Here is a 24,776-nt window from a genome sequence, read left to right as displayed (position 1 = left end):
TAGTCTGACATTTATTTGTTTTTCCAAAAAAGAAAAAGTTTCACCCAAACTCCTGAACCAGGTGCTGCCTAAAATACTACTAGAAATGTAGCGTAGAGGAAGAGTATAAATTCCAAACCTTTCTCTACCGTGGTGATTGGATTAGGATTTCTCATAATGCACCCACTGTATTTTATAGTGACTTCAGAAATGGAATCTTTATTACTGTTGTATGATGTTCATGGATTGACTACATCTACATACAGAGTGAGTGTGGCTCCAGAATCAGTCAGCCTAGATTTGAATCTTGCTCCTTCAGTAGGTTAGATATGTCTCAATGTGTTTGTTTCTTCCTTGCAAAACACAGATGGATAATATCAGTACCTTTTGTTTTAATTTAATGTAACTTAATTTAGGAGAGCTAAGTAATTAAACATGAGGCCAAAGTACGTAATAAAGTGGCAGTTTTTTAATTGCAAATATGCACACACTCTCGGGCGAAGTTCTCTGGTCCTCAGGTGTGGGGGGCCAGGGAAGTCGCACCGGCGCTCTCGGGTGATGTTCTCCAGTCCACAAATGCGGGGGCCGAAGAAGTCATGCCGGCTCCTGCCGGCAGCGGACTTTTATGCCTGGGAGCTGGAAGGGAAGGAGTTTGGGGCGTTTGTGTAGGAATGGCTTCTTGAATTTGTGTCCCCGGCTTGATGTCATTCTGCGCATGCTCAGTTGATTTGGTTCTTTTCCCGGGCGCGGGAAAATCTGTGATGAAGAACCCGGAAACAACAAGGACTGCTCCATCTTGTTCACCTTCCTCCATCTTGTCCCTTTTCCTTCACCCAAACACCTTTCTCGTGGAGTTGTTATGAGAATGGAAAGAGTTAATATGTGTAGGACATTTTGAAAAGTGGTTGGTCTATAATAAGTCCTCAGTCACTGTTTAGTTGGTATTTATTGTTAAGGTGATGGTTTCCTCATTTCTATTCCAGTTTATTTCCTGGGGGCCTGCTTTTCGATGTCTCACTGGGGATAGGGAGCTGGGAATTGATATTTGAAAAGTACAAAGAAAAGCAAGTGTGTATACTTATGCCATTTCTCATTGTTATTAATTTATCTTGCTGTAAGTTTTAATTTCCTTAGCTCTGAGTACATATTGACAGTCTATACTAACACTCATGGGAATTAAAGAACCAAAACTCTTAGACAGTGAAGAGCATAATTTCTACCTCTCTGTATTTTCTTCTCTTTCTCAGCTATATATATATTTTTTTTTTTTTAATTAATTTTTTTATTTTTATTTTTATTTTTGAGATGGAGTCTCGCTCCATTGCCCTCTCCATCGCCCAGGCTGGAGTGCAGAGACGCAGTTATGGCTCATTGCGGCCTCAGCTTCCCGGTCTCAAGTGAGCCTCCTATTCAGCCTTCTTAGTAGCTGGGACCACAGGCATGCACTACCACCCCTGGCTAATGTTTTGATCTTTTGTAAATATGAGCTCTCACTGTGATCTGCCCTGCTTAGATCTACCACGCCTGGCTAATTGTTTTATTTTTTGTAGATATGAATTCTCACTATGTTGCCCAGGTTGGTCTCGAACTCCTGAGCTCGAGTGATCTTTCCTCCTCAGTGCCTCCCAAAGTGCTGGGATTGTTACAGGGATGAGCCATATTATTGTGTTTTTATAGTAAGTCTTCTAATTTCCGTGATTGGAATTCAGCATTCACATTCAGAATGTGTTCTGTCTTTAAAATAGTAACCCTTATGACATACTTTGACATTTTTCACAAAGCTCAATATTAAAAAATTCTTCATAGCATTGGGTATTAAGGTCATATCCCCTTTCCGAGCAACCAGACAAGCACGTAAGACTTCGGAATATAAATTTAAATTCCTCTTACTGTCCGGGCACGTTGGCTTACACCTGTAATCCCAGCACTTTGATAGCCCCAGGCGGGTGGATTACCTGAACTTGGGAGTTCAAGACCAGCCTTAGTAATACAGTGAGACCCTATCTCTACAAGAAAATACAAAAAGTAGTGGGGCATGGTGGCGTGCACCTGCAGTCCCAGCTACTTGAGAGGCTAAGGTGGGAGGATGGCTTGAGCCCAGGAGGTGGAGGCTGCAGTGAGCCAAGATTGTGCCACTGCACTCCAGCCTGGGCGACAGAGCCAGACTCTGTCTCCAAAAAAAAAAAAAAAAAATCCTGTTTTTGTTTGTAAAACTTCATTTTTTTGTTAATTTCTTTGGAATAGTACTAGATATTTTGAAAAGAATCATGTATCAGTGTGTAATTTTTTCCCCTTTATTTTGTCCTAGAGAGAGCTGAAAGATAACACAACTCTTTCATCTGTAGAATGAAGAATCTGTAGTAGTGATTTTAGCATATCCACAATAAAAGTTTTTCTTAACATACTTCTTTTATGTTAACAACTATATATATAAAGTAGCATCAATGTTAGTTTCTTATCAGATTTGTGAACATTTCTCATTAAAAAATAAGTATCCTGTCTTTCCTTCCAGCAGTTTGTGACCAGGCTTGCTCGATTTCCTCTGAGCTGTTTCTCCCATCTAAGCTTCATTGTTCAGTTTCTTTGCTTCCCTGGATACACAGTCACCCCAGGGCTCCCTTCTCATGCCTGATGGCCCTCTCTCCCATCGCTGTTCTGCTTTCAGATAGCTTCTTCATTTCACTTTCCATCTACTCTGAGCTCCCTCCTTCTACTTGTCCAAGGCTGGACGGGAGAAGGCTGACTGAATGAGTCTTGGGACACACCCTCCCAAGAGGAAGCACTGACACTTGGTTAAGTTAGTATGTGCTTCAGAATAGGGACATGTAAATACCTAGAGGAAATGTATAAAACAGGGGAGGAAGCAATTAACACTGCCTATGGGGATCAGGGGAACTTCCGAGATGAGCTGACAAGTAAAATGTTTTGTTTTTTTTTTTTTCTTTTTGAGACTGTCTTACTCTGTCTCCTAGGCCGAAGTGCAATGGTGTGATCTCAGCTCACTGCAACCTCAGCCTCCCTGGTTCAAGCAATTCTCCTGCCTCAGCCTCCCAAGTAGCGGGGACTACAGGCGCTCACCACCACACCCAGCTAATTTTTGTATTTTTGGTAGAGACGGGGTTTCACTGTGTTAGCCAGGCTGGTCTCAAACTTTTTTTTTTTTTTTTTTTTTTTTTTTTTTTTTTTGAGATGGAGTCTCACTCTGTCGCCCAGGCTGGAGTGCAGTGGCGCCATCTCTGCTCACTGCAAGCTCTGCCTCCCGGGTTCACGCCATTCTCCTGCCTCAGCCTCCTGAGTAGCTGGGTCTACAGGCGCCGCCACCACGCCTGGCTAATTTTTTGTATTTTCGGTAGAGACGGAGTTTCACCGTGTTAGCCAGGATGGTCTCGATCTTCTGACCTCGTGATCCGCCCACCTCGGCCTCCCAAAGTGCTGGGATTACAAGCATGAGCCACCGTGCCCGGCCTCAAACTCTTGACCTCAAATGATCCTCCCGCCTCAGCCTCCCAAAGTGCTGGGATTACAGGTGTGAGCCACCGCGCCCAGCCTAAAATGTATTTTGATAAATGGGTAGAGGTGCTCTCTGGGGAGAAGATGGAGCAAGAGAGAAAAGGGACTTTTACACAGAGAAGGAAGAAGCATACACCGACAGTGTCCCACACATGTGGACTGATCTGTCTTTTTCCCCTTAGTGCCTCCTCTGATTTGTTGGTTGTTTTATTGGTCCCAGACCAAAACAATTTCACTGTTGTGGTTAATTTTGTTGTCAGTTTTTTTCGCTATTTTGAAATGTACCATCATTCATTCCTAGTGTAATTTCCCTTCTCCTATATAAAGGTTCTTGTGCCCGTGAACATTGTTTTGCCTGCCACTTCCCTCCGAGATCCCAAAATTGTCACCTGCTTACCTCCAGGCATCCAGACCTGCCTGATTGCTGTTTTATTGTTGCAACAAAGTGCTTTGTTGACTGCTTAGGTGTCAAGACAGATTATGCAGTTATGCAGTTGCCTAACTCAAAATGCATAGCTTCTCTCTGTCAGTGCTCGAATTCTACAGTGAGTCATGATCTTTAAAATCCCTGTGCATATGCCATCACTGATCAGGCTTTACATCTAGTCTCTTTCTGGGATAGGTTAAAAACACAGAAAATATGTTTCAGAGTGTTCCTTTTGTTTCCTCAGTGATAGAAAAAAAACACCTTCATTCAACACATGTTTGTTGAATGCCAAGTGCCCGAAATTTTGCTCTGCTAAAGAAAACCAGTGATGATGAAGAACAGTATGAGCTTTGCCACCAAAGTCAAATGTGACATAGTCCCTGGAGGCAGAGGGTGAGAGAAGTACACAGAGTAAAGCGCAATTTCAGTAAAGTGGGAGAAGTGCCTGTGATGAAAGCACTGTTAGTGCTAGGCCAAGGAGTAATTGGAGGACATACTTTCTGGATGAAGGGGCTGAACTGAGACCACAGTAAACCTAAAAGGTGGGATGGAGCAGAAGAGGAGGTATCTTCTTTTTTTTTTTTTTTTTTTTAAGATGGAGTCTCACTCTGTCGCCCAGGCTGGAGTGCAGTGGCGCGATCTCGGCTCACTGCAACCTCCTCCTCCCGGGTTCAAGCGATTCTCCTGCCTCGGTCTCCTGAGTAGCTGGGACTACAGGCATGCGCCACCACACCTGGCTAATTTTTGTATTTTAGTAGAGATGGGATTTCATCGTATTAGCCAGGATGGTCTTGATCTCCTGACCTCGTGATGTGCCTGCCTCGGCCTCCCACAGTGCTGGGATTACAGGTGTGAGCCACCGCGCCCAGCAAGAGGAGGTATCTTACACTGTGCTCGTGCTGAGTGAGTGAGGCGAGATGGTGATGGAGATGATGATGGCTGTATTATACTGAGGGAGTGGGAAGCGGTAAGAAGCTAGAGGGCCTCTAGTCATAAAGGGCCTTTAGGGAGAATTAAGGTGTCTGAATCAATGAGGAGCGACCAGAGACTGTGAGACATGTCAGTGACGTCTTTTTTACAAAAGGAGTTATAGGCTGGATGCAGTGACTCATGCCTGTAATTCCAGCATTTTGGGAGGCTGAGGTGGGAGGCTTGCTTGAGCCCTGGAGTTCAAGACCAACTTGGGCAACATAACGAGACTGCATCTCCACTGGGAAAATAAAAATAAAATTAGCGGGCATGGTGGCACACACCTGTAGTCCCAGCTCCTTGGGAGGCTGAGGCAGGAGAGGATCCCTTGAGCCCAGGAGTTTGAGGCCACAGTGAGCCTTGATTGTGCCACAGCACTTCAGCCTGGGCAACAGAGTGAGACCCTGTTTCAAAAAAATAGATAAATAAAAGCAATTATATAGAGAACACTCTAGGTGAAGGATGGAGAATGAGTTAGATTGAGAAAGTGTGGATGCAGGGAAGCCAGTTAGCAGGCTACATCCAGGCCACATGAAAGATAATAGTGGCCTGGATATAGGTAAGAATGGTTGGATTTGGAATGTATTGAAGAGGCAGAATTAACAGGACATAGTATGCTTTGAATGAGTGAACGTTGATACCCTGCTGCCTTTCGTTTTATCTCCAGGTTTGTGCAAGTGATTGGTGATGCAGCTCTTTCTTGCATCGGTGATCTTATGCAGGGACTGATTGCCAGAAGGGATGGTGGTCGGTCTCCCACTGAGATGAGGGATTCGAAGGAGAAATTTAGCGTTGTGCTGGGGAAACAAACAGTTTGATCAAACATCATCTCAGCTTGCTGTCACTGGGCCCCCTGCCCCCAAATCAAGTATGTGGGTTGGATTATAAAATTACCCCCGTATTTTCTTGTGTTTTAAGAAGTCTTCCAGCCCAACTTTAAAACTGTCGCTGGTTTGTGCTTTCCGTATTTTAGGTTCTCAGGGGATCTACAAGGATATCCCTATTACCTAAACAGACTTCTTGCTGCTTTTGAATTTTCTTGTCTCATGTCCTCATTTTTCTTATTTCAGTGCCTTTATGATCTTTTACTTCCCTCTTCTCCTTCCACTTAGTCTGGATTAAGTAACTGGTGTTATTCAACATTTACTTGGATTTTGCATAAGAAGCAGTTCTTTGATGTCATTGTCTGTAATGCCTGTTCCACAGGTTTTGTAAGGATCAAATGAAATAATTAAAGCCCTTTGCATAATGCTTGGCTTACAGATAAGCAATAAATTTAAATTCCTGTGCACTTCTAAATATTAATGTACATAATATTTTTTTTCTCCTGAGAAGGACCATCCAAGCAGTTCCCTCGTGTCTTTGTTGGCTATGGATTGAAAAGTACATTTTTCCATCATTTTGTGAATTCCCAATATGTTTAAATCTTCTTGAGAATTTCTGCTGAATTCATTAACTTCATGTTCAGTTGAACAGTATACCCTATCCATGAGGAGAAACTTCACTGCTCTGTATGCAGTCTGTATTAGTCTGCTCAGGCTGCTATAACAAAATACCATGTCAAAATACCATAGATGCCTTAAACAATAGAAACTTGGTTTTTCACAGTTCTGGAGTCTGGACAGTCCAAGATTAAGGTGCCAGCACGTTTGGTTTCTGGTGAGAGCCCTCTTCTTGGCTGCTAGACAGCTGCCCTCTCCCTCTGTCCTCATGTGCCAGAGAGAGTGCTCCCGTGTTTCCTTCTCTTACACGGGTGTCAGTTCCATCTGTTCTGGGCTCCACGCTATGGCCTCATTTAATCTTAATCACTTCCTTAAAAGCCCTACCTCTAATACAGTCACATAGGAGGTTAGGGAATCAACATATGAATTTTGGGGGGGACATGATTTACTCTACCACTGTCCCCCAAAACTATTTTTATTCTATTAATATATTTATTAGTATACATTATTATATGTTTAATGTTATGTTCCTTTTGAAAGACCTAATTTTGATTCGATGATTGTATTTGCTGTTGGGTGAATGGAACCAAACCTTAAGGTGACAATATTTAGTCATACTTCTATTTATACGAGTGGAAGTCAGCGTTACTCCCCAGAAGCCAAATTTTAGTAGTATCTTTTTGCTGGAGGGGACTGGTTCTACCTGATCTACTTGTCCTGGCTCTTTGAGGTAGATGAGCTTGAATCTCTTTCTCTGATTTTCCTGCCTGTTGGCCATTTAGGTTGTTTTCAGATGTTTTTCTGTTTCAGAGTGCATCAGTGAATAATATCCTTGTACATATGAGCTGTTCAGTTATGAGAGTTCAGCTGCAGTTCCTAAAAGTGGGTTAGCACACTGACATTTCACAAATCTTCTGTGTTGATAGTAGGTTGTACCGATTTACTTTCTGTGTTGCCACAGTTTCCAACACTTTTGGCAACGTGGGCTTTATTGATTTTTTTTTTTTTTTGATCACCATCAATTTTATATTTGAAATGTTACATTATTCTAATTTATATTTATCTAATTGTAAACATGATTGTGTGCTCTCTTGTCTTTTTTAAAAATAGACTTTATTTTTACAGCAGTTTTAGATTTATAGCAAAATCGTGCAGAAAGTACAGAGTTCCCTTATACTCCCTTCACCCACATACCACAGTCTCCCTCGCTTGTCAACACGTCCCCCACCGGAGTGGACCTTTGTTAGAATTGATGAACTGTATTGACATAACATTATCATCTAGAATCCATAGTTTACATCAGGGTTCACTCTTGGTTCTGTACATTCCATGGTTTTGGACAAATGTATGACAGGTAGCCCCCATTACAGTATTACACAGAAGCATTTCCCTGCCCTAAAAATCCTGTGTTCCACCTATTCTCCTCTTCCCTCTTTCCCCTGCATCCATTAATTTTTTATTGTATTTTTTTTACTGTCTCTGTAGTTTTGCCTTTTCCAGAATGTCATATAGTTGTAATCATGCAGTGTGTAGCCTTTTGAGAGTGGCTTTTTTCACTTAGTAATATGTATTTGTGTTTAAGTCTACTCCATGTCTTTTCATGGCTAGAGTATGCATTTTTGACTTGGTATGCAATACTACAGAAGTAATACTATGTTCTTTTCTAATCAGGAGGTACATAATGTCCATTTGTTCTCCTGAAGGTAACTTTGATCATTTGATTAAGGTGATGTCTACCAGATTTCTTCGCTGTAAAGTTACTACTTTTTCCTGTGTAATTAAAGTGTTTTGTGGGAAGATACTTTGACATTATGTAACAAATGCTGTTTCTCATCATACCTTTCAGTACCAATTTTCAGTATTCTGCCTGAAACAATTATGACTCTGTTTTTCCCAAATGGTGATTTTCTAACAAGATTTTTAGTATAGTTAAATTGTTGTCTTGTTCCATAGCTGTTGTGTTTTTCTCTTCTACTTTTCTCTAAGGCTTTCCTCACTCAAAACATCATTAAAAATTCTCATGTTTACTTCTCTTTTTAAAAAACGAATGGTAACATTTCAGGAGCATTTTCTAATGTTTATTATTTTGAGATTGCCAGAAGGAAAAGATCACTGAAGACCATCTAGGTTAACAAACAGCTTAAATTTGAAAAAGCAAATGAAAAAAACCAACGCATGTTATCAGTTCGTAACATTACCTCCCTTCTAGAAGAATAGCTTCTTACATTATCTCCAGTTTGCTTCCAATCTTATGGTGGAAACAGATCATCTAAGGCCTTAGTAGGAGGTGACATCAAGGCCTAAAAAAATACTCTTTGATAAACTCATGTCACTTTGATGCTCAGCTATAAGTCAGATTGTGCAGAAGAGAAGCTCTAAAGATCCGAGTGATTTAGAAACTGGAGATAAGAAAAGCAAGCAGAAAACTGGGAAATGTTATTTCAGTCACTACCAATATGGGATGTGGTTCAGTCTGTTTATTTATATAATATGATCTAGTGCTGTGCACTTATTAACTAGACTGCAAATACTTGCAGCTGAATAATATGCTCCATATTTTATCACATCCTGATTATACATTTGAATAAAATTGTAAGAAGATTTGATATTTGATTTACCCTTTAAACCGTGTTTGAACCTGCGAGTAGTTTGCAAGTTAAATTATTAATCTACTTGCTGCATAAATAAAATTGGGCAGTACTAGGAAAGATGCCCAGGCCCGCTGCATGAGACCAAGTGTCTGTCTTTTGTCTTCTATCATTTGTGTCTGTTGCATACTTCAGCACTTGAAAAACTACGCCTCTGTAAAAAGAGGCCCTTCAGTGTTGCTAGGAGACCCAGGAACTGTTTTATATGATCTCAAGATTTTAATTCGTTTCTAGTGCAACACAATGAACAGGAATTGAGGGCTTTAACCATTTTTTGGAAAAAAACACTAACAGTCATTAAAAAATCATTTTAAAATATCGTAAACAGCATACGCATTTTTAAAAATCTCAGAATAAAGCAGAAATGGACAGTTGTCTTCCTTAAAATCTGAATTCTCAAAAGTAATTGCCGTTAACAATTTGGCATATATCTTTTCAGATTATTTTGTTACACGTAAAAAGGCAGGGTTTTTTTTTGTTCGTTTGTTTTTGTTTTTGTTTTTTTGAGACGGAGTCTCGCTCTGTGGCCCAGGCTGGAGTGCAGTGGCGCGATCTCAGCTCACTGCCAGCTCCGCCTGCCGGGTTCACGTCACTCTCCTGCCTCAGCCTCCGGAGTAGCTGGGAGTACAGCCGCCCAACACCACTCCCGGCTAATTTGTTTGTATTTTCAGTAGAGATGGGGGGCGTTTCACCGTGTTAGCCAGGATGGTCTTGGTCTCCTGACCTCGTGATCCGCCCGCCTCGGCCTCCCAAAGTGTTGGGATTACAGGCGTGAGCCACTGCGTCCAGCCTAATTCTTTTCTACTATGTGCAAAGAACTACAGCACGAGATAGAGGTAGCTGCAATTTCTTTCAGCCCTAATAGAGCTAATAATTTAATAGTAAATCAGGGCATACATCTTAAAAGGTTGTAAAAATACAAGGTAGTATGGGAAGAAGATAAGTTTCTCAACATCTAGAAAGATGTGACAGGCCAGTTACAGTGGCTCAAGTCTGTAATCCCAGCACTTTGGGAGGCCAAGGCAGGAGGATTACTTGAGCCTCAGGAGTTAGAGACCAGCCTGGGTAACATAGTGAGACTCCATCTCTTAAAAAAGTAGAAGAGAAGATGTGACACAACTCTGGATGCCACCTATGTCAGTTTCACCATAAAATTTATAGAGAAAAAAAAATTCCACGGCAACATATGCTAAGTGCCGAGTAAGTGATACAGATGGTAGAAAGTAAAGTACAATCAGCATTCATAGAGAAAGAAAGAAAAATAATTGTAGGGTGGAGAGGTAGAAATGCCTTAATGAATGAGATAGGAATGGAGCAGAGTTTATTAGAAATAATAGAATTTATTAGAAATAAATAAATAGAAACACTTGAGATTATATACATAAATACCAAATCATATCATTTTCAATAGAAACATGGACATGAAATGGAGGCCAGAGTAGTTGGACTTCTGGGCTGGATCAGTGGGTTTGGATGATGTCTGATCAATATTGCTGTGTAACAAAACACCTCAAACTCTAGAGCCTTAAAACAAAAATCATATATTCATGATCCTGTGGGTCGCTAGTTAGATTAGGCTAAGATGGAAAATTATGGGCTCAACTGTGGGGCTGCAGAGAGCTGGTCTGGACTAGAGCTGAGTGTTCTAGGGTTGGCCAGACACCTCCGTTGCCCCTTCTGTGGTTTGTTCACACAGTGGCTGGTGACCAAGGAGGCAAGAGTGGTTGCAGCAGGGGTTTTTGAGGCCTAACCTTGGAACTGTACAGGTCATTCCTGGCACATCCTGTTGGTCAAAGCTGGGCCAACCTCAGGTTTAAGGGAGCAGGTGCAGATAATTTGTATCCCAATTTAAATTTATTCTAGGAGTACGTTTACATGTGATTGAAAGCTTACAATGGTGCCTAAATGTAAATGGTGTTGAATGTAACCAGGATTTTCTTTAGTTCTCAATCTATTGGTTTTGACTTTATTAAAATTTTGTTAGAACTGATAGTTTGTGTATATTAAGCTTATTTCAGGACTAATGGAAAGAATCATGCAGTGGCTAATAACATAACTTCATTTTGGTTTGTTCTATCAAAATTTATTTGAAAAACAAGGTAGTCACTGCGGAAATTGGGACTTTGGATTGATTTACTCCTAATTTTGCTCTAATGTGTTAATTTTTTTTGGTGGGAGCAGGGGAAAAGGGAGAGGAAAAGAGAGGCAGTCCCCGTGCACCCTGCTGTATCTTAGTGCTTAGGGCCTCTTCCAGGTCATCGTCCCGCTCTGAAGGTTGTCAGAGTCAGGTGACATAGGTCCAAATATAGTTGCTCTTCAGTGGAAAGTAGTGAAACTTACGGTTATGCATACTTTAGATGTTTGAATTTATACTTAAGAAGATGTTGGGTAATCACAAGGAAACCATAGATGTGACAAGCTAGTGCTGTGCATACTTTTACAGTGTGAATAGGAAGAAAAGTTTTATGTGATTGTTCACTTACAGACTAAATTTGCATTTAATTTTTTAATTTTTTGAGATGGAATCCTGCTTTGTCACCCAGGCTGGAGGACAGTGGCATGACTGGGCTCACTGCATCCTCCACCTCCCCAGTTCGAGCGATCCTCCTGCCTCAGCCTCCTCCGTAGCTGGGATTACAGGTGCACACCACCACACCCAGCTGGGCTAATTTTTGTATTTTTGGTAGAGATGGGGTTTCACCATGTTGGTGAAATTAAGTTATGTAATTTTAAGATGTCTTTTATAAAATACAATAAATGTGATTATTGGCTTTTTCAGAAGGGAAATAAAGAGGGATAAACAGTAAGAAGTGTCTCAAAAATAATATGAGTCAACTATTTGGTAAATTTTTTTTTTTTTTGAGACAGAGTTTCGCTCTTATTGCCCAGGCTGGAATGCAATGTCGCGATCTCGGCTCACTGCAACCTCCACCTCCCAGGTTCAAGCAGTTCTCCTGCCTCAGCCTCCCAAGTAGTTGGGATTACAGGCATATGCCACCATGCCCAGCCAATTTTGTATTTTTAGTAGAGATGGGGTTTCCCCCATGTTGGTCAGGCTGGTCTCGAACTCCTGACTTCAGATGATCCGCCTACCTTGGCCTCCCAAAGTGCTGGAATTACAGGTGTGAGCCAGCGTGCCTGGCTGTAGGTTTTTAAAAGATATGTAAATTGACAGTGTTTCCTTTCTTTTTGAATTCTCATCAAAACTTATTGCTTAGAAATATTTTTAAGCATTCAGTAGAAGGTTATAGAATGAAATCTAATAAAAATTTAAAGAAACCTTGGCAGAAACTATGTCATGGTTGATTAGCATATACCCTACTGAGAGTGACTTAGTTCCCAGTGTGTTTGTGGTGAGCATGAATTAATGTAGTCTTGAATTTGTATGACATGACTGACCATATTAGTCCATTCTCACACCGCTATAAAGAAATACCCAAAACTGGGTGATTTTTAAAGAAAAGAGGTTTAATTGGCTCTGCAGGCTGTACAGAAAGCATGGCTGGGGAGGCCTCAGGAAACTTACAATCATGGCAGAAGGCGAAGGGGAGGCAGGCATGTTTTACGTGGCCAGGGCAGAGAAGGGGGAGGTGCTACACACTTTTAAACCACCAGGTCTCCTGAGAACTCACTATCAGAAGAACAGCAAGGGGGAATTCCGTCCCCATGATCCAGTCACCTCCCACCAGGCCTCTCTTCCAACATCGGGGATTACAATTCAACATGAGATTTGGGCGGGGTCACAAATCCAAACTATATCACTCACCTTTCAGAGAGTCTAGAGAAATTAGTTTTAAACATCTGCTTCCATATGGAAGCCCTCTACCAGTAGAAACTTATATAATGTCAGGAAGTTCACAGCATTCTTTAAGGGAACTGTATCACATAAGATGATACTACTTGTGTCATTCTACTTTTACAAAGGCACAAATTAAAAACTGGGCATCTCTGAGTTTGGACTCCATTCCTCGGGACCCAAACCCTGTCCTGTATCCCTCGCATCAATGTGTTGCTTCTGAATGGCTGCAGGGCACTGTGTGGGCTGTCAGCATAATAGCAAATGCTTAGTCCCATGTGCATTTCTTTCTCTAGGTTTCACCAGAAGTTTGAGTATCACTACTCCTGAACAGATGATTGAAAAAGCCAAAGGGGAAACTGCCTATCTGCCATGCAAATTTACGCTTAGTCCGGAAGACCAGGGACCGCTGGACATCGAGTGGCTGATATCACCAGCTGATAATCAGAAGGTGGATCAAGTGGTAAGTTTGATATGTCCTTGCTCACTTAGCAGCTGTCTGTGCGACTATCTGTCTGTCCGTCACCTTGCCAGTCACATGGATGGGCTGCGGGGAGCTAGGAAGGAAGCCCCCTACTTCTCAGGCTTTGTGGTCTGGGTGAGGAAGGTAGTTGCTCTGGTGGAAATTGAGGACACATATGTAGTGGAGGGAAATGGATGATGAGTGATGTAAGGTTATAGAAGAGGAAAAGATCACTGGAGTTCTTAGAGACTCTTCAGGGAAGAAGAGGAACTTAGGAAAGTTCTGACAATCTGAATTCGAGGCAGGGAATAGCAGAGAGAGGTCTAGATAGAGCAGGCGTGATGTTGAGACAGGAGTGTGTGTCGTGTTAGGAGATGGCACATAACTGTGCTTTGTTGTTAAACATTAGAATTGAAACTTTTAAGTTTTACCCAAGGATTCTATGAGCAGTAGAAGGGTCATTAGCTGTGGCGTAACAACTGCATAGTGTGACAATCTATTTTCCTTATTTTTTCAAGTTAAATATCCTGTCCAATGAATTTCTTAAAAAACAAAAATCTTTTTAAATTACTTTTTTTTTACTTTGACTTTAAAACTTCCCAGTGTAAAAATGAAGTCTTCAGAGCAAAAAAAATCTATAAAATATTTTGTCTTAAATTTTAAAAATATCAAAGCATTGTTTTAGTATTTTTTTTCTAATCAAAGTAATAAGAGTCTAATGTAGAAAGCTTGGAAAGCCAAAAATAGCACAGAGGAGGAACATGTTGCCTGATAATCTCGTCTCCAAATATATGTCATGTTTTACCTTTTCTCTTTTTTTTTTTTTTTTTTTTTTTTTTTTTTGCGACGGAGTCTCACTGTCTCATCTCGGCTCACTGCAAGCTCCACCTCCCGGGTTCACGCCATTCTCCTGCCTCAGCCTCCCGAGTAGCTGGGACTACAGGCGCCCGCCACCACACCCGGCTAGTTTTTTGTATTTTTAGTAGAGACAGGGTTTCACCATGTTAGCCAGGATAGTCTCGATCTCCTGACCTTGTGATCTGCCTCCCAAAGTGCTGGGATTACGGGCATGAGCCACCTTGCGCCTGGCCTATGTTTTACCTTTTCAATGGTTCCAGAATACTATATTTAGAATGTTGCATATTGGCTTTGACACATTTAATTTTTAAAAAATTTAATAAATTATATTAGATCAGGGAGAGGAAAATAAGTCCAAATATTTAGGTAAACATAGTAATATATATATTTGGAAGATAAATTTTGTTTTACTCATTTGTTGATGTAAAAGAAGGGGATATTTAAAAGTTACAAGTAACATTCTTCCATTTAATGGCTGAATCAGTGCAGTTAGGTAATTAATATTTTTGGCAAATCCAGTCAGTTTGCCCTTGATGTTTATGTTAAGGAAATAATTAAGGTGCTTTCCCAAGTTGTGAGTGACTAGAGCCACCCCCTCCAAGGATGTAACCTCTGCCCTGATTCTGTTACCGGAACTTCTTTCTGTTTCCCTGAGCAAAATAAATCGGGCCTGACTCATTGTATCTACTCAGCCTCCTTACCCTGTTCCCTGTCACTCTTACCTCCCCGTTCTCTCCCTTCTCTCTCTCTGGAGTTGCTGGCACCTAGAGTACAGGCTCCTCTCCTGTCTGAGGTCCTGCAGTTCCCCATTCCTGTGACAGTGCAGTGCCTGTCCCCCTTTAGAGCCCAGGACTCTGATCCTGTGCTTAAGATAGGGGAAGCCTAGGATGCGTATGGAGAGCAGCACGGGTCTTCAGTGCTGCTGCTGAGTGAAGCTTGTGACAAGGTGCATGTAGAGACCAAGAAGCGCTGTGCCCTGAGCCATTAGTGTGTCTGATAATGGGAAGAAGACTCCACGTCTTCCATGCTGAGTGAGAGGCACGGCTTTGCCGTCTACAAGAGTTGTAAGAGAAATGTGAAACTGGGACTTGACTCTGAGTGACCATTTCTGGGTTAAAAACCTAGCTTCTAACCTAAAACACTGTCACATCAGACCAAAAGAAAGGTAGAAGGGTTAGGAAGAGATGGATGCGGAAGAGGATGCATACATAGAATTTAAGCTATATATGTTAACTGAGCCCCTATTTTAATATATTTCAGCTAGTAGACAGAAGGGTTAAAAACTAGGAATTGGAGGACTGAGCTGGAGAAATTTGCATTCTTATTCCTTGTGTGATCTCTGTAGTCAGCAGTTACTGTAAACTGCATGCTTGGGCAGTGTTTTGTATACTTTGATTGTATATACTTAAGCCTTAAAACAACATAGTAAGGTGAGAATTATTATATATATGGCAAGGAGGAAACAGAGGCCCAGAGATTTTCATGCCCAGAGTCACATAGCTAGCAACAAATGCAGTTGGAATTTGAACCCAGGTCCCTCTGACTCTCACAGCTGCTCTGTTGCTCTGTTATCCTTTGCGCTGTCCTGTGCTGCCTCCCGTGTTTCATAAACCTGTTTCCTCATGTGTATAGTAGGAACAGATATACCTAGCATCTCAGGGTCGTTATAAGAATTCAGCAAAATACTGTATGCACAAGCATTCTGAAAGCTTGTAAATGATATTGAAATGATAGTCATGTCCTGTGCCAAGTTAAATGGATCTGGTTTGCATCTTTGTTGTGCAAACGCTGATCAGTGAGAGCCACTGCTTTCCTCAGCCTAAATGTCAGTGTGGACGTTGCCATCATCCTTGCAGGGTTGTGAAGGGGAATCAGTGAAGACATGTAAAATTGCATGGTAAATTTCCCATTCCTTAACTAATGTTTATAACGTCATTTTCCAGGAAGACACTAAGCTAGCTTATAAAATAACCAACAGTGGGAATGCATCTTATTTCTCAAGCCCCCCTTAAAAGGCTACTAAGGTGTGTGTGGAGCTTAACGAGCTACTGGAAGTACAATAGATTGAACTCTACAACCTTCAGAGTTAGATTCCACAGGCAAATTATGATAAGCCTTTTAATCAAAGGAAGTTAATCAAAGAAAGATAGAGTAGCCACATCTGTGGAGTCGTCAGTGTTGCTGTTGACAAGTGGGTGTGTCCAGAAGATTGAGCAAATAAAGTAATGGCTTGGGTTTACAGAGTAAGTCAGCTGTGGACCCTTCAACTCTTTCTTTTATTTACTTAGCAGACTGGTATTGAGTGCAACCTAGATGCAGACAGTTCGTATATAAATAAAAGATCTAGCCGGGCATGGTGGCTTATGCCTGTAGTCCCAGCACTTTGGGAGGCCGAGGCAGGCGTATCACAATGTCAGGAATTCGAGACCAACCAGGCCAATGTGGTGAAACCCCGTCTCTACTAAAAATACAAAAATTAGCAGGCGTGGTGGTGGGCACTTGTAGTCCCAGCTCTTCGGGAGGCTGAGGCAGGAGAATCGCTTTAATCCAGGAGGTGAAGGTTGCAGTGAGCTGAGATCGCACCACTGCACTCCTGCCTGGGTGACAGAGCAAGACTCTGTCTCAAAAAAAAATAAAAATAAAATAAAAATAAAAAAGATCTTTGGTGGATTAGGGTGGGGTCAGTGTGGTTGGGAAGGAGATAATTCAGAAGAGAACCCAAGTTCCTCCACTCAAGAAGTTTCTGCAGAATAAACCTGGAAAACAGTATTCTTAGATGACATTTATTCTGATTATACTGCCTATAATTAGCACTCAGGTAAAAGAGATTATTTGCAGGATACGGGTCATAGTTGTGTTTCCTGATTATTATTTGAGTTTTGGCATCCCTGCTCTTCGGCCCATGGGTCTCCTATAACCAGAATGAAGAGATTTCATTAGCAAAAAAGAAAAATTATAAAATGTGTTAAATTAATGTTAGAGATTGTTAGAGAATACTACTACAGTTCTCTTCCAAGAAAATATTCCAAACACAGATTTTATTTTCCCTCTAAAGCATCCAGCCTTTAGTAGTTGCCTTCAAAGGCTATAAGTGTGGTTCAGAAAACTCAGTGGATTCGGCAGGGTCTTTGCTTTAGTTACAGAAGATTCATTCAAAGGACTTGTTAACCTGGGTATACATATCTTAAGAGGTTTATTTTATGATTTTGTCTGTTAGAGTCTAGAACCCTCAAGTAACTCCAGCTTAGTATTAAGACCCAACTAAGTTATCTTTTTGTTAGATTCCACAGGCAAATTATGATAAGCCTTTTGTGGGGGCAGGGGGCAGTAGGTACTTGATTGTGTTACACTTGGTTGGCAAACTACTACCTCAGAGGCAGTTGAAAAATAGAGTATGTGAGAATGAGCAGGCCAGTCACGGTGACTCACACCTATAATCATAGCACTTTGGGAAGCCGAGGCGGGTGGATCACTTGAGGTTGACCAGCCTGGCCAACATGGTGAAATCCCATCTCTACTAAAAATACAAAAATTAGTTGGCCGTGGTGGCACGTGCCTGTAGTCTCAGCTACTGGGGAGGCAGAGGTGAGAGAATTGCTTGAACCCAGGAGGTGGAGGGAGCCGAGATCGCACCATTGCACTCCAGCCTGGGCCACAGACTCAGACTCAGACTCCATCTCAAAAGGGGGAAAAAAAACCCAAACCAATGAGCACATCTGTGTTCTTGCCCAATCTTACTAAACTGCCGTCTAGGACAGTGGAGGGCTTTACTATTTTATCATGTTGGGTCTTGGTTTCCTGGTTAAAAATGGAAGTCTGGGACTATACCCGAGGATCACGTTGATTCCATGTTCTCGTTCTGTGGTTTGGATAGTTTTAGGTTTCCCCATAATATTGTGTTCTTTTTCTCTTTTTCTGCTGGGGGGGAGGGTTCTGTAGCAGCAGGTGTATCCAGGGCTCCTTTAAGAGACAGTTTTTTTTGTTGTGTGTTTGATTTTCTGCCTGTCTAATTTTGGCTTTCTTTTAGATTATTTTATATTCTGGAGACAAAATTTATGATGACTACTATCCAGATCTGAAAGGACGAGTACATTTTACGAGTAATGATCTCAAATCTGGTGATGCATCCATAAATGTAACGAATTTACAGCTGTCAGATATTGGCACGTATCAGTGCAAAGTGAAAAAAGCTCCTGGTGTTGCAAATAAGAAGATTCAGCTGGTAGTTCTTGGTAAGTTATTTTTATTTGTGTTAATGGGTTACTGAGTAAGAGGATGATTAGTCATAGTACTGTAGTAGCAGCATTTGTATAAGACAAAGCTTAATTTTTTAGAATAACAATTTTAAACACTTGAAGTTCTTCTGTGTTGGATAGCGTCAAGTATAAAACTAGCTTTTGGTTTTGGATAGGAAAAGAAAGAAGTGATCAACTTTGTGAAATTCATAAGAGTTTGAAAATAAGTGAGGAGTACTGTGGTATGGAGGAAGAACCCTAAGCCAGGAGTTAGGAGATCTCGGGTTTCTGCCTTGTCCTCAGAATTTGCCCTGAGAATTGTGTAGAACCATGTTTCTATGATGAGTAATTTAAGCATTTAGAATGGAGGTGAAGAAACATGGAAGAAGGAATACTGAATTCAAGTAAGGCCATTAGACCACATAGTTATTTAAGCTTCTTGACATCACTGTTTTTCATCATTAAAGTGAAGAGCTGAGACATTCACTGTGATACCTTATAGCCCTCTCTGTAATAGTTAAGAGGGAGGTAGTGTAAACTGCTTTGTAAGCTGTCAAAGACTCCAGAGTTTATTATCCTCCTCTGGATTCTGTGATAATGTCTACAAGCACTCTTAATCCCTTCAAATTGAGAAACTGAAAGATGATAGTTCATAAATATACTTCTAAAACCATACCGTGATAAGCTTTACACAAAATGTACAGTGGCTACCATGTAGAAAAACATAACTGTCTAGTTTTCTATTTTATGACAGTAAATTCCCCTGTTCTCATGTTTTAGGGGACACTTGGGGATTGACTTTCATAGGAAAAGCTGAGTGCTAGAATTGTCTGGCATGACTGGAAATAACTGATCAGGGCAGGCCTCCCACATCAACATTTACCTCATTCCTTCTGTTTAGAGAACCGATTAGGGCTAGGGTAGAATATTCTGAAGAATACTCTTTATTTTTATTTTATTTTATTGGAGATGGAGTCTTGCTCTGTTGCCCAGGCTAGAGTGCAGTGGCACCATCTCTGCTCACTACAGCCTCTGCTTCCCGGGTTCAAGTGATTCTCCTGCCTCAGCCACCTAGGTATCTGGGATTATAGGCATGCACCACCACGCCTGGCTAATTCTTGTATTTTTAGTAGAGACAGGGTTTCACCATGTTGGCCAGGCTGGTCTCAAACTCCTGACCTCAGGTGAACCACTCGCCTCGGCCACCCAGAGTGCTGAGATTACAAGAATACTCTTTAGAAGAGCAATGTTGGAGATGACTTGGGCACCCAACACTTAACCACTCCTCCTACAAGTAGACCCAGCGCTTAACTCTTACTGCTAGAGACTAGGAACACGAGTGGGGCTTTTTGTGTACCTTCATGGCAAATTCATGGGTTATCTTGGTAGATAGGATTTGCTGGCAGCATCATTGAATGGGGACCTGAAGGGGTCCTGGTGAAATGCATCATTCTGAATCGCACTAGCTAAAAATGTTTCTTGTGGTGTAAAAGTAAGTCAATCTGAAAAAGGAACCAGGATAAAGGAATATGGTAATGTTGGAAATTTGAGTGTTCTGTGTCTTCATTGAGTTAACATGGAGTAACTTTTCTTTTTCGTAAATGTGTAAGCAAGTGAAAGATGAACACCTGGTCCGAATTCTTATCACAGACCCAGGAATTCCTGAGATCATAACCCCGACTATACTTTCTTCCAACACTGCTCTCTAGGAAGTATTGAGTTGGAAAATGTATACGGAATATTAAGGGGTTCATGATATACGAAGCAGAAGATGTTTGATTATCAGAATGACCCTATATGATGGGACAGGTACACTGGGATAATGGGGTTGGCACATATTCCCAGAAGAGTTGTGGACAAGCGTGTGTGTGTGTTTGTGTATTATCTGGATCCTGTGGGACCAGATTCAGGGTCACCTTTGCAGTTCTCAGCTGAAGAGACCATTACAGCATGCAGCAGAACATTTCCCAAAAGGAACCTGAGTTGGGTGGCAGGGATGGCCCATAATGTGGCTCAGTTCACTCGTGGCAGGATCTGTGACTGCCCAGCCGTAGGAGTGGCCTTTTTATATTGAACTTTGAACCCCAGCATGTCCTAAGAATGGGAAAGTGGGAAGCACTGACACGGTTCACCCTGAGTTACTCCTCGGGAGAATTTTTTAGCCCAGTGAGCCTTGGATTCAAACCAGGGAGGGAAGGAGGGGATAAACTGGGGATGACAGGAGAAAGCAGGGAAGTGATTGCCGAAGAGAAGTAGGGACAGCTGGTACTCTGATCTGGACGAGATTGTGTCGGAGCCAGATAATTTCTTGTGGCTCTTTCTTCCATGTTTTTAGATGAGTCATGACTGCTGCTGGGAGAAACTACCAGAATTGTATTCTCTTGAAGGTAAAAATTGGATTGAAGCTTATCTGTTAGTTTTGCCTGGAAATTCTGCCTGGATTATCTGGGGCGAAAGATAAGATGAAGTGCCCTCTAGTGACCCAACTAAGTGGTGGTCCCTGGAGCTGGTTTGATTCACTGATGGTGGCTCTGCCTAGTGCTTTGGTTCTTTTGTGGGAAATCTGAAGTAGCTGCCATCATGGCATTCACAGGGTAATGACAGTTCATTCATTGAGCTTCTGTGTTATGTGGCCATTAGCCCAGAGAGATGACTGTTAGTCATCTGGATGTGAGGGGCAGCATGTTGCTGTAGCTGTAGCTGTAGCTTGCTCCGTTGCCATGCCTGCCTTGCTCTTTCAGACACAGCAGAAGCTCATGTGGATGCGGCTCAGTAAAGAAGCGGAAGTGGGAAATAACAAAGGTAATTGATAGAAGGTTACTGTTGTGGCCACCTATCACGGGCACCTTCCCCTAGAGCTCTGAAAGGACCTGTTTATTGAAACCTTTTGGTATAAAGAGACAGAGGTGTTTTGAAGAGCAGAACATGCACAGTAAACAATTCCTGGACATATATGGTATACTCCCACTGCACCGTGCCACCAGATCACAGTGGCAACAGCAAGTGTAGTGGCTCCGTCATCACTGGCCTTAAAGGTCCTAAGGGATTTGCAAACCATTGATACAGGGCACAGCCCCTCACTACTTTTTATTTTGAAATAATTTTTAGTTTTATAGAAAAGTTGCAAAAATATGAGGAAGTTTCTGAGAGTGGACCCATCATCTAATTTCCCCTAATGTTAACATCTTATAATCATCAAAACCAAGAAATTAACATTGATACAATACTATTAACTAAATTACAGACCCAGTTTGAATTTAACTGTTTTCCAGTAATGTCCTTTTTATACTAGGATTGCATCTGGAATCTACATTGCATTTATATCTCCTTAATCTCCTCCAGTCGCGTCCGGGGGCACATGATGTCATGTCTTATTGTTAATCGTGATCACTTGGTTTAAGTTTTATCTGATGGGCTTCTCCACTCTAGAGTTATTATTTTTCCCTCTGTAATTAAAAAATGTCTCGGGGGAGCTACTTCGAGACCATGCAAATATGTTGTTTCTCATTTAACTTTTGCCTATCGATTTTAGCATCTATTGATAGATTTTGCCTGGAGTCAGGGCATTTTGAACTCATCAGGAATTATATTTCTTGGAAGGATGACATCATGATAAAAGTATCCCTTGTCTCATGTAGGGATTTAGAGAGTATTTCCAGTAGACTGGTGTAGCCACCAGCGTGGAAAGATGAGGAAGTAATACATGTATGGAGCAGAGCATTACTAAATTGGTGGGATACCGTGTCCAACTACAACTCAATGGTCACATACCCTTATCTGAGAAGGACTGTTGGTTGTGTTAGTGATCATGGAGGCAGATGTTCTGCAGACAATGACCAGTATGTGGGAAGCACAGACCAAAGAAACATTTAGGGGACAAGACTTTATTCGTGCTCTCTTTGTGGTTTTCTTCTGTTCCAGCAGAGTACCATGGGTTAAGAATTAATCTTCCTCATAGTATGATGGTTGGATGTTGTCATGTAAAAGACTTGTCCTTTCTCTTCCCAGTGGAAAGTAAGTGGGCCGTTCCAAAGTGTCATTCAGAAACCTGTGTTGTTAGAATCTTGTTTTACTGTGGATGGGTTGTAGTGAGGCCCTGAATTTCCTAGCAGCAGTTTTAAATAAACTATCCGTTATTAGATATGTTTAGCTTGCTGGTTATATGGGAGAAAATGGGTATAGAAAGGGTGAGGGTTAGAGTTAGAATACCATATTACCCATAGATGTTTGATGCACGAAGCATTGCATCAGTTACTTATTTGCTGGCAATTTATTCTAATAAAGGATTTACTGGTAGTTTGAAGAAATGGAAGAGAACAAGGCTCATTTCATTGAAGACTCCCAGGATGAAATAATTTGCAAAACTTATTTAAAAGTCCAATTGATGTAGTCTCCAGAGCACCTGGTCAGATTGCTTGGAAAAATCAACAGTGCAGTTAAATATGTGTTGACCCTTATTTTAAAAATGTAACTAGTAGCAGATGAAGGGGAATAAATTAAATTTGTTAAGGAGCTACTAAGAAGGAGTAAGGTCATGGTTGACAACCTTAGTTGAAGATACCCCACTGAATATGACAAATGGTGTTGAGCCAGTTTTGGGAAAGCATTTGACAATTTCTTACAGTGTTAAAATATGTACAGTCACCATATGATCCAGCAGTTACTAAGACAAAGGAAAGCATACGCCAGTGTTCACATGAGTGTTCAAGCGGCGTTGTTCATACTGCAAAACTGTAAAATGCATTTGCCTTTATTCATAGTAGTAAAAGAATAAAAACCTATTCATGACTGAAAAGATGAAAATCAGCTTAAAGTAAAAAAGAAAAAAACAGTCTTGACATTTATCAGCCAGAAAGACAGATATAGATTAAAGTCAGCCACAGAGTTTCTAGAAAACATGTGTCTCGCAAAGACGTAGAGCAGTGGTAAAGCATAGACTATTGCTGTCTTCCGAATGTTGCCCCCAGACCTACATTGCACTACCCATCCTTTACTGGAATACTCAGTTACTAAATGGCCCCGCCTCCTCACAGCTCTCACTTCCTGTTTAATCCGCATTTTTCCTAATCTCAGAAACAACTGATTGAGAGCTGATGGCTACTTCCTTAGAACCTCCTCAGCATCCTTCAGCATCCCTGCTCTTGTCCAGTGGCATTCCCTGGTTCCTCATAATGCGTTCCTCTCTGGCCAATCTGATTTTGATAGACTACATACTCCTTGTCGGTTTGGCTAACTAGGCTTTAACAGTAGCCCCAAACTGGAAACACAATCTTCATTAACAGGTGACTGGATAAGCAAACTTGTGTTATAGTCATTCATTGAAATACTAAAGTAGCTATATAGACAATAACGTGGCTCAGTCTCAGAAATGTTATGCTGAATAAAAGAAGACAAAAAAGTACCTACTGTAGTATTCTATTCATGGGATTCCAGACGAAGAACTAATCCACAGTGGTAGAAATCTGATCAGTGGCTGCCTGGGTCTGGCGTTTTGAAGTCACGTCTATTGTAACCAGCACGAGGGATCTTTCTTGGGAGAGGGTTGGAGTGATGCTTAATGGATATAGAAACATTTATTAAAAGTAATCAGCCCACATGATTAGCATGTGAACTTTATTGTGTGAATATGATACCTTATTAAAGTTCAGCAGAAGAGTATGCAATGCCAGGGTGTTCATCCACCAGGGCTGCAGTGAGCTGTTGCAGGTAATGGAGTTAGTAGCCGTTCTAAACAGTTACCCAGGAACACCTGGAATATAACCTCAGATTTCCTTTTTTAAAAAAGTATTAAATATTCTTTTTTACACATGAATTTCCAGGCTGTGAATATCTTTGATTCAAGATCTGGTTCTGTCACCTAGGCTGGAGTGCAGTGATGTGATCAGAGCTTCACTGCAGCCTCTAAATCCTGGTCTCAAGCCATCCTTCTACTCCAGCCTCCTGAGTAGCTAGGACCACAGGCACACATCACCACACCCAGCTCATTCTTCGAAGTTTTTATAATGACAGAGTCTCGCTGTGTTATCCAGGCTGGTCTCAAATTCCTGACCTCAAGTGATCCCCCCACTGCCTTGGCCTCCCAAAGTGCTGGGATTGCACTATGCCCAGCCCAGGTTTTCTTTTTTGTTGCCGGCTCTTTGGATGGATTTGAGTTGATGTAAATGCAGAATGCTAGTTGTTCCTTGCTACAGTAAGTGTCAGTATTGTTGATTATAAACTGCCTGATTGTCAGGGTTATGGCACCTAGAGGGTTGTGACTTGGTACGGACTGTCAGAGGGCTACATGTCAAGCATGGGGAAGAATAGCTGAGGAATGGAAGGGGGAGCTTCCTTGACTCTCAAGTGGTCTTGCCGAAAAAAGCAAGTGCATCATTCTTGCTTTTTTTCAGGTGTGCCCCATGAAATGGACAGGCACCGAGCTATGCCTGAGATACTGCTGTATCTACTAA

General features: G+C 41.5%; 1 protein-coding gene across 2 annotated transcripts in view; it reads left to right on the top strand.

Moving 5' to 3' along the window:
- CXADR (CXADR Ig-like cell adhesion molecule) overlaps positions 1 to 24,776 on the top strand; it is a 76,320-nt gene that overhangs the window by 18,899 nt on the left and 32,645 nt on the right. For both annotated transcript variants that reach the window (XM_037982816.2, XM_007966801.3), the window contains exons 2-3: positions 13,068 to 13,234; positions 18,120 to 18,324. In XM_037982816.2, the coding sequence (XP_037838744.1) occupies positions 13,068 to 13,234; positions 18,120 to 18,324 (372 nt within the window). The remainder of the gene's footprint in view (positions 1 to 13,067; positions 13,235 to 18,119; positions 18,325 to 24,776) is intronic.

This window comes from Chlorocebus sabaeus, chromosome 2 (assembly GCF_047675955.1).
Source record: "Chlorocebus sabaeus isolate Y175 chromosome 2, mChlSab1.0.hap1, whole genome shotgun sequence".
NCBI lineage: Eukaryota > Metazoa > Chordata > Mammalia > Primates > Cercopithecidae > Chlorocebus > Chlorocebus sabaeus.
The sequence above is the reverse complement of the archived record's forward strand: the minus strand, read 5'-3'. Positions and strand labels throughout refer to the sequence as shown.